Source organism: Octopus sinensis, linkage group LG6, assembly GCF_006345805.1.
Source record: "Octopus sinensis linkage group LG6, ASM634580v1, whole genome shotgun sequence".
In the NCBI taxonomy this organism is placed as follows: domain Eukaryota; kingdom Metazoa; phylum Mollusca; class Cephalopoda; order Octopoda; family Octopodidae; genus Octopus; species Octopus sinensis.
Window position 1 is genome coordinate 44,228,600 of NC_043002.1, and position 12,500 is coordinate 44,241,099.

Sequence of the window (12,500 nt, forward strand, 5' to 3'; positions counted from 1 at the left end):
TAAACATGCGCTATACGAAAATATTGAGCAATTCTTTAGTTTAATATCTTCTTTTTATTATAACTCGATATAATGCGATAATTTGCATACATATAGACATATATTTGAGTGAGTGTGTGGGGCGTTCTTGCAGGTTGCTGCTGGGTTATATATATATATTGTCTATGATATATATATATATGTCTATGAAGAGATTTTCTCTAGAACAAAACCACCATGTTATACCTTTCAACAGTATGTATGTATACTGTAAGTGTAGTACATATAATAGTGATAGAGAAAGAAAGAGAAAGAGCGAATGAAAAATTACTAGTTTTCAGAAATATATTTTCTTTCAAAGAATATAACATCGCCCATTAACAAAGATATCTATCAAATATACGTTCATGCATCAACAATTTCTTATTAAAGTACAAGTTGTTACAAAAAGTTCGCAGGATCATATTATTGATACGAAGCGATTTAATCACATAACCTAATTTTGTAGATTCTCAACTAACAGACAGGATGAAGTTTGAAAGTACTCTTGGTCTCCCCTTTTGTCAATCGTTTACCATTTGTCAGTTTCTTCCTATAAATTTGTATGACATCCTCCCACCACATATATATATCTTGGTTTCATACCAATAACTTCATACCGTTATTAGCACAAAATGAATATGCTTGAGGTTATCCGTCTATCTTCTGTGCTCACTTATTTTGGGGAAGTAGTGGGAGTTGAGTACTCCATTGAATCTTAAGGCAAGCAACTGTCATTAGACAAAAGGAATTTGAAATGATAAAAGCCACAATTTTGAAACTGTGCATATTATTTTTGGAATATGTAATATAAATAAAAACTACTTTTTGTGATTCAGAAAAGCTAATTAATACTGAGAAAATATTTTCTTTATTCAATAAAATTCAGCTTTTGTTGATATTCTCACTTAAATACAAGAAGAAACCCACTGAAACTACGTGAATCTACAATAAATGTTCCTTCCACACAAACACACACACGCGGGCGCGCATATATATATGCATGTATGTATGTAGTATGTATGTATGTATGTATGTATGTATGTATGTATGTATTATCGAACCTCTGGCAGCATATTTAATATCAGGCGCTTTGCTGCAAAAGCAAAGGTATATACCTCTATCATAAGAGACCTTTTGTATGCAGTGATTGTGAGCTAGTAGCGCACACAGAGATCGATATGCAACACATTTTGAATGCATTCTCTGGTGCTTGCACCGCCTTAGGATTGACAGTTAATCCCAAGAAAACTGTTGTCATGTACCAACCTGCCCCTGGTAAGCAGTATAGTGTACCAAATATCTATGTGTATGGTAAACGACTTGATGTAGTTGATCAGTTTATCTACCTGGGTAGCACTATTAATAGATATAGCAATTTGGATGATGAAATTCCATACAGAATTAGGAAAGCAAGTGTTGCTTTCGGAAGGCTAGAAAGGCGCTTCTGGAGTCGGCGAGACATACGCAGAAAGACAAAGATAAAGGTGTACAAGGTATGTGTGCTCCCTTCTCTTCTCTATGCCTGCGAGACGTGGGTCACATATCGATACCACCTTAAACAGCTGGAACGTTTCCATCAGATGTGTCTCAGACGGATTTATGGCATTAAGTGGGAGAACCGCATCATTGATTTTGAAATATTGGAAGGCTCTCGGTGCGAAAGTATAGAAGCTCTCGCGTTAAAGCAAAGGCTCAGATAGAGTGGTCATCCGGTGAGGATGAAGGATTCAAGGATGTCAAAACAACTCTTTTATGGAGAGTTAGCTAAAGGAGAATGACCTACACATAAACCAAAAAAGAGGTAAAAAGACTTGCTGAAGGCTTCCTTAAGAGATGCTTGCATCTCTCCTGAGACACGGGAGGGCATAGCTATTGATCGTAGCAGGTGGAGAAGGATTGTGTACGAGGGGACAGCTACTTTTGAGAAATCTCGAGTGGCTCATGAGAAAGTAAGGAGGGATGTCAGGAAGAGCATCGCTGTTACACTCCCAGATGAGAAGGGTCTTCCTATGATGTTGACATGCAGTGTCTGCAAGATCCTGCCTCAGCAAAGCTGGACTCAAGAGTCATATTCGTAGTCATAAAGCGAGATAGATGAGTGACAACATGGCCACTGGTGGTAGTGTTACACACCATACTAATCATATCTGTTAGGTATGTGGAAGAGAGTGTAATTCGGCAGGAGGACTTAAACGACATGCAACGGTACATGAAGCCCAGTTACAACTACAGCCGGCTAAAAAGTCACATTCGATCACAGCACCAATAACTGTCAGCCATCACGTGTGTGTGTATGTATGTATGTATGTATTATCATTTTCTTGTATAAATCTGTATATTGTTAGCTTGTTGCCTATGTGTATATATTATGATATATATTGCAGCTCTCAAAGAACCCTCAACGTTGAAAGAGAACACTAACATGAAATTCGCAAATATGGAGGGATTGATACCAAATGCTACCTACAGTTTTCGTGTACGTGCTATTAATATCTACGGCGTCGGAGAAAACAGCCACCCATCTAGTAAGTTGCGATATTTCGATTGTTTTATTAAATGATATTCATAACGCTCAAAATACTCGAAAATATTTTCGATAGTACACACACAGGCACACACACTGAATGCTATAGCTATAGAGATCTACATTCAGGATTATATACACTCTTTACATGAGTGGGATTGGTGTCCTCATTTTGAGTATTGCTTTCAGTAAATTTCTTCAAAAGTTGCATTAACCGACGCCTTTATAAACTGCGCTATTCCTATCGACAATGACGGAGTAAGTGAATTTTTAAGGCATATAAACTTATTAGTATCTTATATCAGCTCCATACCGATTGGATAATACAATTTTCTATTTCTGAGATGAGTTTATGTAGTATATATTTACATTAGTCGATTAATTGATTTGCAAGCGGTAACTTAACGATGACAATGAGTTGGTAAAATGAAAAGTGCTGTATTTACCCTGGAGCATTTATTTTCGATAGCTTTACTACAATAAATTAGAACCAAGCCATAATTAATCATTATTAATTAACAACCTTCAAGAATTTCCAGGTTTTTAGATACTATTTGGGTGGATAGAAAGTCATGCGATTTAATATTTAACTTCGTCACGTGAACGCTTTTGCGCATTTCATAATGGTTCTGATATAGTTTATCTGGAATGATAAATTTCTCTGTTAAGATAAATACAGACTAGAAGCATTGAATAAATTTCTAGTTCTAATTCTTTAGGAATGTGAAGGCTTTCATCACTTCGCTTAAATAGCAATGGTCAAGCAAGTTTTAAAAAAACTGGATAACAATTAAGGTATATAATATATTAACTTTTCTTTCCAAGGTGTCACTGTTTTTAACAGGCACTAGTTTAGTGGTGTTTATTTTATTAACAAGTGAAGGAAAACCAAAAGATAGTATGCTATAAGAATTAATTCAGCAAATATTTAATTCAGAACACCAGAATACAAAAGAGTATTTAGCATGTATGTACAAAAATAATGTCTTGTTAAGACGAATGATAGTGTGAGACTTTTAGAAGAAAGCAACTGCATTTATGGTACCTTCTTCAATTATATATAGATTATTCTTTTCTGCGCTAGCTACAAGACCTGAAATTTTGAGGGGAGGGGCCAGTCAATTAGATCGACCCAGTACGCAGCTGGTGCTTAATTTATCGACTCCGAAAGGATGAAAGGCAAAGTCGACCTCGGCGGAATTATATATAGACTAGCTATTTTGACCCGTGCTTCACTCGAGTTTTGGTGGTGATAGCAACCAAACGGTAGCCCCGAGCGTCTTGCAACACTCCTCACACCATTACCCACCCCATTTTACCCCCTAGTGTAAATTTTGGCGCCAATCTGACCCCATCTACCGCTCCTTAAACCGTTCCCATCCCAAAATGGGACCAAGAAATCAAAATCAAACTTTTTCGCATTTCAGCTTTATAGATATTGATTATATATATACACACACACATATATATGTATACACATTATATATATATTTATATACACACATATATATATAAATTAACACAATAATTCTGATTAATAATATTTGTTATGATTGTACGGTGGTGGTGGGCGATAATAATTCACCATTCTAAAAGACCTTTGGCGGGAATATTTAAACTTTTGCGGCTGTCAACGCCTTTTCTCTATAGATACAGACAGACGTACAGTGAGAGAGGTGGTGGGAGAAAGAGTGACAGAGAGACTGTGACGGCAGAGAGGGAATGGGAGTGGAAGCTGTCAAACGTCGTTATAGAGAGAAAGAAGAGGGAAGGAGAGAAAGAGAGAGATCGAGGAAGACAGGATGATAAACGAAAGAGAGAAACGACAAACACTTGTCAAATTCTAGGTTTTGTTGCCCTAGTAACCACAGCTTTTGAGATAGGGGTCTCTAACCTAGTCCAGTCGCTTCTTCGCCTCTTTTTACATGGCCCTGTAAATTTTGGCGCCAATCCGACTCCATCTACCGCCCCTTAAACCGTTCCCATCCCTAAATGAGACAAGCAACCAATAAATCAAAGAAATTTTTCGCATTTCAGCTTTATAGATATTGATTATTGTGAAGGAAAAGTGTTGCAAGTGAAAATTTAATTAGTATATTCTACAAGCCTGTAACATGCACTGAGATATATGCAATACTTCCTTTTCAAAATAAAGATAAGGCTTTGCAAAGAAGACAAAATGTCTAATTACAATGTTCTATAATTTTTTAAAACATATGTATATAAGTGAAGAGGATTATATTTGTACGTACTTTTCTGAAGGTACTGAATCGTGTTTTGAGAAAAACACACCGGTAGTTCATCTCCAGAATTAGGAGTTAACTTGCTACTTTTCTGATCGTGGGCAATGGATTGACAATAACGGTAGTGGATCGAAGACAATGTCTTGCAGTGTTTAGTTTTGTTACTTTACGTTCTAAGTTCAGATCTGATGAAGGTTAAGTTTGTCACTATATGTCGTCGATAAAAATAAGTATTCCTCAAGTGCTAGGTGGAGAAGATATAATCGTCTGTACCTTTCCCAAATAAACCTAATACATCTAATAAACCCTAATAAACCTAGTCTTATGTTAAAATGGGATATTAAGTATGCAAGCTGGGAAAAGATGTAGTATATTGGAGTAGTGTTCAAGGGTCGACTTTTTCTACAAAGTAACGAGCGCAAAACTCATTGTGTGCGCCAAATCAACCCTCGTTGATTTAATTGTAAAATAGATCCAATCTAATCGACATATAGCAAAAAGTTCATTAGTTGTGAAGATTAAAACATTGTTCTCTGTGTGTAGTAACTGTAGAAAGAGTCAAAATGCAGTTTTATTTTACATATTTTGGAGGGGGAATAGTGAGTATAAAGGTGATTAAACATTTGTATAGAGAGTATTATAGTATACCAGAGTGAAATATTTTTTATGTATCAACTGCCGAATTAATAATTATGGAAATGATCACCGATAGCTAGGTTATTTCACTGACCACTGGTTTATTGCTGATTAAAGATTGAATGCGTGTTCCTGGGTGTTACCATCAATTGTAAAGTTGATAGTATTCAGACTGGATCTTCGGTCTAAGACTAGATAACTTTTAATAGTGGTTCAAGAATCCTATGAGCGCGGTTTCATTTCCCTCTTCTAGCGCAAGTTTCAGAAGACCTGCCTTGACTCCGTTGACTAAGCCCAAAGTTATTGTAAAGGGTAATTTATACTAAAGGCTAACTTATACTATGAAAATTGCTTAAGTATACAAACTGTTTTAGGATCGGTTTCTTTAAGGCAGGTCATATTGTTTAGGTTAAGTTTCATTACCTTAAGTCAGTTTATTTAATTCAAGTCAGGTCAGCTTGTGTCTGTGACTGGTACTATGCAATGCAATGCCTTATACCTAATGGCCAAGTGCTCGCTCCCTAAACCATTTCCCAGTTCGCTTGAAAAAAAGTTTGTGTGTAGACATCCAGTAGGATTAAATAGTAAAATCGGTTGAAGTGAGAAAGAGTACCTTAAAAACAGGCGTTCTTATGCTCTCACTGACTCTTACATAAAATATTTTCCTATCTGATATGAAAATATCATATCATTAAAAGGTATTTGTCAAGCAGGTGTTGTGCGTTTTAACCACTCAAATATGCGAACTAAAACGAAGAAAAGAATTGTCATCATATTTCTTCCTTGCATTAAATCAGCTTCTGCTTGCATGAATGTTTTTTACCGTTTTAAATGCATCAATTTTCGATGTAATATTATTTACCAAATTGGATCTAGATATTTAGAATTTTGTTTTTCTGAAAAAGGGAGCTATTTGCCAATTCCTTTATATATTAATAATTCCTTTATATATTAATAAAAAACATTACGAGATCAATAAGTTATCAATCATTCTTTTTAAATACTCATACACGTATGTTTCGTGATAAACGAAACAAATAGTAATATGCTATCAAAAATGTAGTATGACGACTTGATTTCTATATCTTTTTTACGCTTAAGTTATTGATATATTTGAGTGATATAGAAACAACCACAATCATATTTCTCTTCACATTTGTGATTTTGTACCTAAAGGTAAATGCATATACAATTCTAAGCAACACTTCAAAGAAAACTTACTTCCCCAAAAATATCGCATAAACTTTACCTCCTCAAACTTTACCACCCCAAAATATCGCATAAATGTAAATGGCCGCGATGTTAAAAGGTGTAAAATCTTTCTACCAATTAGATAATAAAGTGAAGGCGAATGCATCCCTAGATGAGAAGATCTTAAGTAAACTATAAAAACACCTTGAGTCTGTCCAGCGAAAGGCCACTAATTCCAGACCTTAGGAAGTTCTACTTTGTTTATATTGTCTATATGCAAAAGTGATGCCAATGGAATCGTTCTGACAGGTCTCGAAACGTCCAAAAATACAGGTCTCGAAACGTCCAAAAATACCATGCCTTGTCATGCATAATAAGAAGTTGAATCCGAGCTTTAGCTTTTCTTTCTTTTCTGTTAGCGTACCAAACATCGAAATCATTGAAGATTAAAAAATCTATTTGTGAATTGTAACATATTTTTCTCTATCATATGCGATTTAAACCATTCTTTTGAGAGGTTTTATTGATAGTGTTGAGTTAGATAAATTCGGTTCTAGATTATTTTTTTACTTTAAGACAGGTTTCCAAAACTTTCTGCTCCATGATTAAGCTGGCTGTATCGGAAAATGTTGGGACAAGCTTCCTCACTTATTCGAATTGTTACCAGTCTATTTAGACATAGACAATATCAGGAAGGTTTCAATATCACTGAAAAAAGAACGTTACAAACTCTCTCATTCCGGATATGATTTTAAATGCAACACGAGTTCGTAAAATGTGTGTGTGTGTGGGGGGGGGGTGCACTGTGAAGCATAGTACTTAACCAAATATCAAATTCATTCGAAGGTCCATCACACCACCCCTACTGCCAGTGCGGTTCGACGTGGGATATCAAACCAAGGGATAGGCTAAGGCACGGAATACAAGCCACATAAAAGTATTAATGAAATACAAAAAAAAAAAACTCATAGAGTATTTTATGATTAATGAAATATCCACGCCTACACATTCTTAAACACTCGTAAAATTTCCAAAGTAGGCAAGAACGAAAAGGGAGGGAGAGAAACAAAGGGACAAGTACAAAATATTGTGTGCTATGAAATGCCATCAGTAACTACTCCAATAATTACAATGGCATTGATAACAACAACTATAACAATAATAATTCCAATAGAAGAACTATCAACTTCACTGCCAGATGTCCTGTTATAAATCAATGTACACACAAACATATATGACACACACAACTGTATGCCAGTATGTATGTATGTCTGCCTGCCTGTCTGTATATATGTATTATTCTGGTCGAGTCAGCCTCTTGTTGTTCTGAGTTTCACTTATAGGCACACGGAATCTTCTGGCAAGTTTAAGACTTGTGTTGCATTTAAGACCACACGTATATTATTAACTTGGAAACGGTATCAGTGGGAGGATTTTGAACCTGCCATTGAGTGAAGATATTTTCGACGCTGCGGCCTCATACAACAGCGTGGCTTTGCCAACCAGCGAGTTTGAGGATCGCGTTAACGATTCATCGGGAGCTAACACTCGCAAATGAAATACTGCCATGAGATACTTTGGTTTGACCCAGCCTTCTCAGTCAACGTTAAAGCCAGCGTGGGAAGATCTTTTTATTTTTAGATTAATAGATAAGCATTTCGCAGAGTTCCATATGTATGGATAATCATTTAAGAAACATAACTTAAGGGTCTCCTTCAGCTGTGTACCTAGCGTGAAAAATATATTAGAGAATGCTCCAAACCCAGCACTGACGTATGATGTTCATGTAGGTTAATTATGAGTGTCCAATTGATGGTCGATGATACAACTCCGAGACGTGGTCTACGAAGTAGATGAGGTATCCAACAGCAGCAGAAACAACAACAGAAGTAACATCAACAATGTAAGGACACACACGCGAAATAGATATGAGAAACAGAGAACCACTTTAAAAGCAGACTTAATAACCGCATTCTGTCTGTTAGGATCCCAGAGATGTGCATCGTTACGACACTACTCCCAATGCGTGGCATCTTTGGCAAATATCTACTATAGCCTTGGGCCAATCAAATCATTCAGTGGATTTGGTAGACGGAAACTGAAAGTAGTACGACGTATATATATATATATATATATATATAGTTGGAATTTATAAAAAAAAAAAAAAAAGACGAAGACTGATGTATAAACAACAAACTGGTGTATTAGTTTAACGCTCGGAAAGGTGAGAAAGTCTTTTACGTTTCGAGCCTACGCTCTTCAACAGAAAGGAACACGAGAAAATAAACAGAGAGAGAATGAACAAAGCTTTAGAGGCTAGCGGTCAATCATGGCAGCTGGCTGGTCAGAGGTGGTCAGTGAGGAGAGCCAGGAAGAAAGGGAGATAATAATGTAGTGGTGATCCCAAAACAAAGGTGTACGTGCATGTGTATTTGAGAGTGTGTGTGCGTTGTGGATAATGGCTGGTGACCTTGACGTGTGGATGTGTGCGTGTGTAGGTGTGTGGATGATGGTGCATGTGCTGTGGTCAGAGTGGTCAGAGCTACTCGACTACATATATATATAACTGCTCAAAAATTCTCATCAGATTGAAAGCATGTAAATGTTACTTCAAACATGCAGCCTGGTGGATGAAAGTACCTCTGCTCCTCTATTCAAATTATTTCTTCTGCGCACCAATGATACATATATATATATATAATATATATATATATATATTATATATATATATATGTGTGTGTGTGTGTGTGTGTGTGTGTGTGTATGCATGTATGTATGTATGTATGTATGTATGTATGTATGTATGTATGTATGTATGTATGTATATGTATATAACTTTGTAAAACAACTTGGTTTCAACTAAAAAATTTAGATATACAAATAATTGCCCAAAAGCTATACTGATGAAATATAAAGGTATCCAAACGCGGCTCTACAAATAATGGGAAAATAAACAACAATATATTTTACTTAACTTTAAATAAATTTGAACAGTCTCTCTATGACTTACATTTCCGATTAATACAAATCACGTCAAAAAATTAATTTTCATTATTATAATATAGAATATAAACCTTTAAACGCGAGACGAATCTCTACCTTGAGCAATAAAACACAATGTGTGTTTGCGTGCATGTGTGTGTGTGCGTGTATGTGCTTGTATTTGTGTGCGTGTGTGTGTGTGTGTGGTGTGTGTGTGTGTGTGTGTGTGTATGCATGTATGTATGTATGTATGTATGTATGTATGTATGTATGTATGTATGTATGTATATGTATATAACTTTGTAAAACAACTTGGTTTCAACTAAAAAATTTAGATATACAAATAATTGCCCAAAAGCTATACTGATGAATATAAAGGTATCCAAACGCGGCTCTACAAATAATGGGAAAATAAACAACAATATATTTTACTTAACTTTAAATAAATTTGAACAGTCTCTCTATGACTTACATTTCCGATTAATACAAATCACGTCAAAAAATTAATTTTCATTATTATAATATAGAATATAAACCTTTAAACGCGAGACGAATCTCTACCTTGAGCAATAAAACACAATGTGTGTTTGCGTGCATGTGTGTGTGTGCGTGTATGTGCTTGTATTTGTGTGCGTGTGTGTGTGTGTGTGTGTGTGTGCGTGTGCGTGTGCGAGTGCGTGTGCGTGCTTAAATTAAAAGAGTAAAAAGCGGTGATAAGGTATGAGAGTATGAATATTAAAATGAAAGTTGTATATATTTCTGTATTTTTTAGGGTTTCATAAAATGGACCCTTCTAATCCTCAAGCGGCTCCAAAGTTGGTTGGAGGCGGGGGTGGCAAAGTTGGCCAACTACACATTTCTTGGGAAGTAAGTAAATTCTTTCTCTTCTCATAATTTGGATATTAGTAAATATTGCACCGAAAGAATAAAAGAAAACAAATTAGGTTTTGAAACTGTGCATTTCTTTCATAAAAAAAAGAGTCAATATCAGTAATATTACAGAAATAGTCATACTTTGAAGTTTTCGAGTTGTTATTTAACAGAAAAAACAACTCCCAAACATTATGGTTGAGATGGTGTATTCGCTGTCAGGTCACTGCATTTTTCATTGGTGAAATATTTTCTATTGTTCCCTCAGCCATCTGGGTGAAGTTTCATACACAGAGAACATGTAGAAATTTGTTGTATATGTCTATACATTTAGCTATGTTTGTTTTCGCAAGTGTATGTACATATATATTTGTTTGTGTATATAAATATATATATATATATATATATATATATATATACACACACATACGTACGCGTGTGTGTCTGAGTCTGTATATATATACTTTACCAAGAACGTTCTCTTTATTATTCTATAAATATATATATGAAAGAAGGTTTGAAAATGCAATTTTAAAAGATGTTTATTTACTTGGCCGGTTTCACTTTATTAGAAAAAGATTGTCAAAAGTAACATGTAAAAGCTTGGTTGTGTTAGGTACTGGTTGTCACAAAGTATTACAATATATAAATACATTCTCTGATAATAAGAACATGTTAAGAACAGTTTACAAGGGAAAATATGAAAAAGTTTAAGAAGTTCATTAAAATATTTAACGCTTACAAGATACAATAATATCAAATATGACTTAAATGTTCAGAGCATTCAATAATATAAAGATGTGGATCATCTTGTTTAAATGCGCAAAATTCAATAGTGTTAAAAGTGGCGATAAGAAATGTGGGCCTTCAAATTTTCGATCATTCTGAGTCAAGACTCAATAATATCACATATGATTTAAATGTTCACAACATTCAATAATATAAAAAATGTGGATCATCTTGTTTAAATGCACAAAATTCAATATTGTTAGAAGTAATCGAGAAGAAATGTGGATCACCAAAGGTTCGGTCATACTGAATTAAGAGGGAGAAAAACAATGGAGAAATGAAGATAGTAAAATGTGTTTTGTTACAGTTACTGTGATTCTTTTTCTATCGTGTGCAGGGAATTTCGCTTGTAACGGCGTTTTTTTGGAATCCAGTATATTTATAATTTTTTTCCGTGAACGGATCTGATTTTTGATTCGTTAAAGTACTGATGACGTCTTATTTTTCCGATGGTCACGTTTGTCGTTCTGCCTGGTTGACATCCATTTGGAGAACGTTCATCAGCCGTTACAGTTGGCTGATTCTTTTAAAGGGTCATTTTGTTGTATTTTTTTAAGTTTGGTTTCGATCGGAGGCAAATTTCATTGTTCTAGAGTTAGGGGATGCCAGCAACTGGTGTCTAGTGTTATTGTATGGTGATTTGGAGTTGCAGTTTCGAAAGCTGCGTGAAAGACGGTTACTAAAGTTTTTTTAATTACGTCTGTTGTATCTGGTTGTTTTTTGGGGAAATTGCAATACACCCTTCACCACAAGACAAAACTCCCCCACTCAAAGCTACAGAAACCCTTCAAGTCTGAGACGTAACGTCCTCGTGAATCACTTTTTCGGACGGGACTATAAGGTGGGAGTAGATTATAGGGATAATTGAACCATTTAGGTTCAATTTTTGTGGCGTTATGATCACACGATCCTTAACATTTGGCCTCCTAATTCCTCAGATGTCAATCTATTGGACTATTACTATTATATCAAGCGTTGTTGAGAGAGGTCAATGAACACGCCCATAACCCAAAGATTCTTTGAAAGCTGCAATAGTCAGAGTAATGCACAAAATGAACCAGGACCACTTGATCCGAGCATGTAGATGATTTAGATCTCGTATAGAAGGTGGGTTTACTGAATAACATTATAGAGAAGGTTTATTTTTATCCTCATGGCATTTTTTTATCATTAAAGTTATTATCTGTTAAATATCCTCAAATACCTTATGCACTCCGGTTATATACATACATACATACATACAT

At 35.3% G+C, this 12,500-nt stretch overlaps 1 protein-coding gene and 1 long non-coding RNA gene across 2 annotated transcripts in view; both read left to right on the forward strand.

Annotated features, from left to right (window-relative positions):
* LOC118763902 overlaps positions 1–1,682 on the forward strand; it is an 11,107-nt gene extending 9,425 nt beyond the window's left edge. The window contains exon 3 of the long non-coding RNA XR_004999662.1: positions 1,551–1,682. This is a non-coding gene — a long non-coding RNA (uncharacterized LOC118763902). The remainder of the gene's footprint in view (positions 1–1,550) is intronic.
* LOC115213226 (contactin-like) overlaps positions 1–12,500 on the forward strand; it is a 252,773-nt gene that overhangs the window by 174,436 nt on the left and 65,837 nt on the right. Inside the window, exons 19-20 of the mRNA XM_029782161.2 lie at positions 2,406–2,546; positions 10,370–10,464. Coding sequence (XP_029638021.1) covers positions 2,406–2,546; positions 10,370–10,464 — 236 coding nt within the window. The remainder of the gene's footprint in view (positions 1–2,405; positions 2,547–10,369; positions 10,465–12,500) is intronic.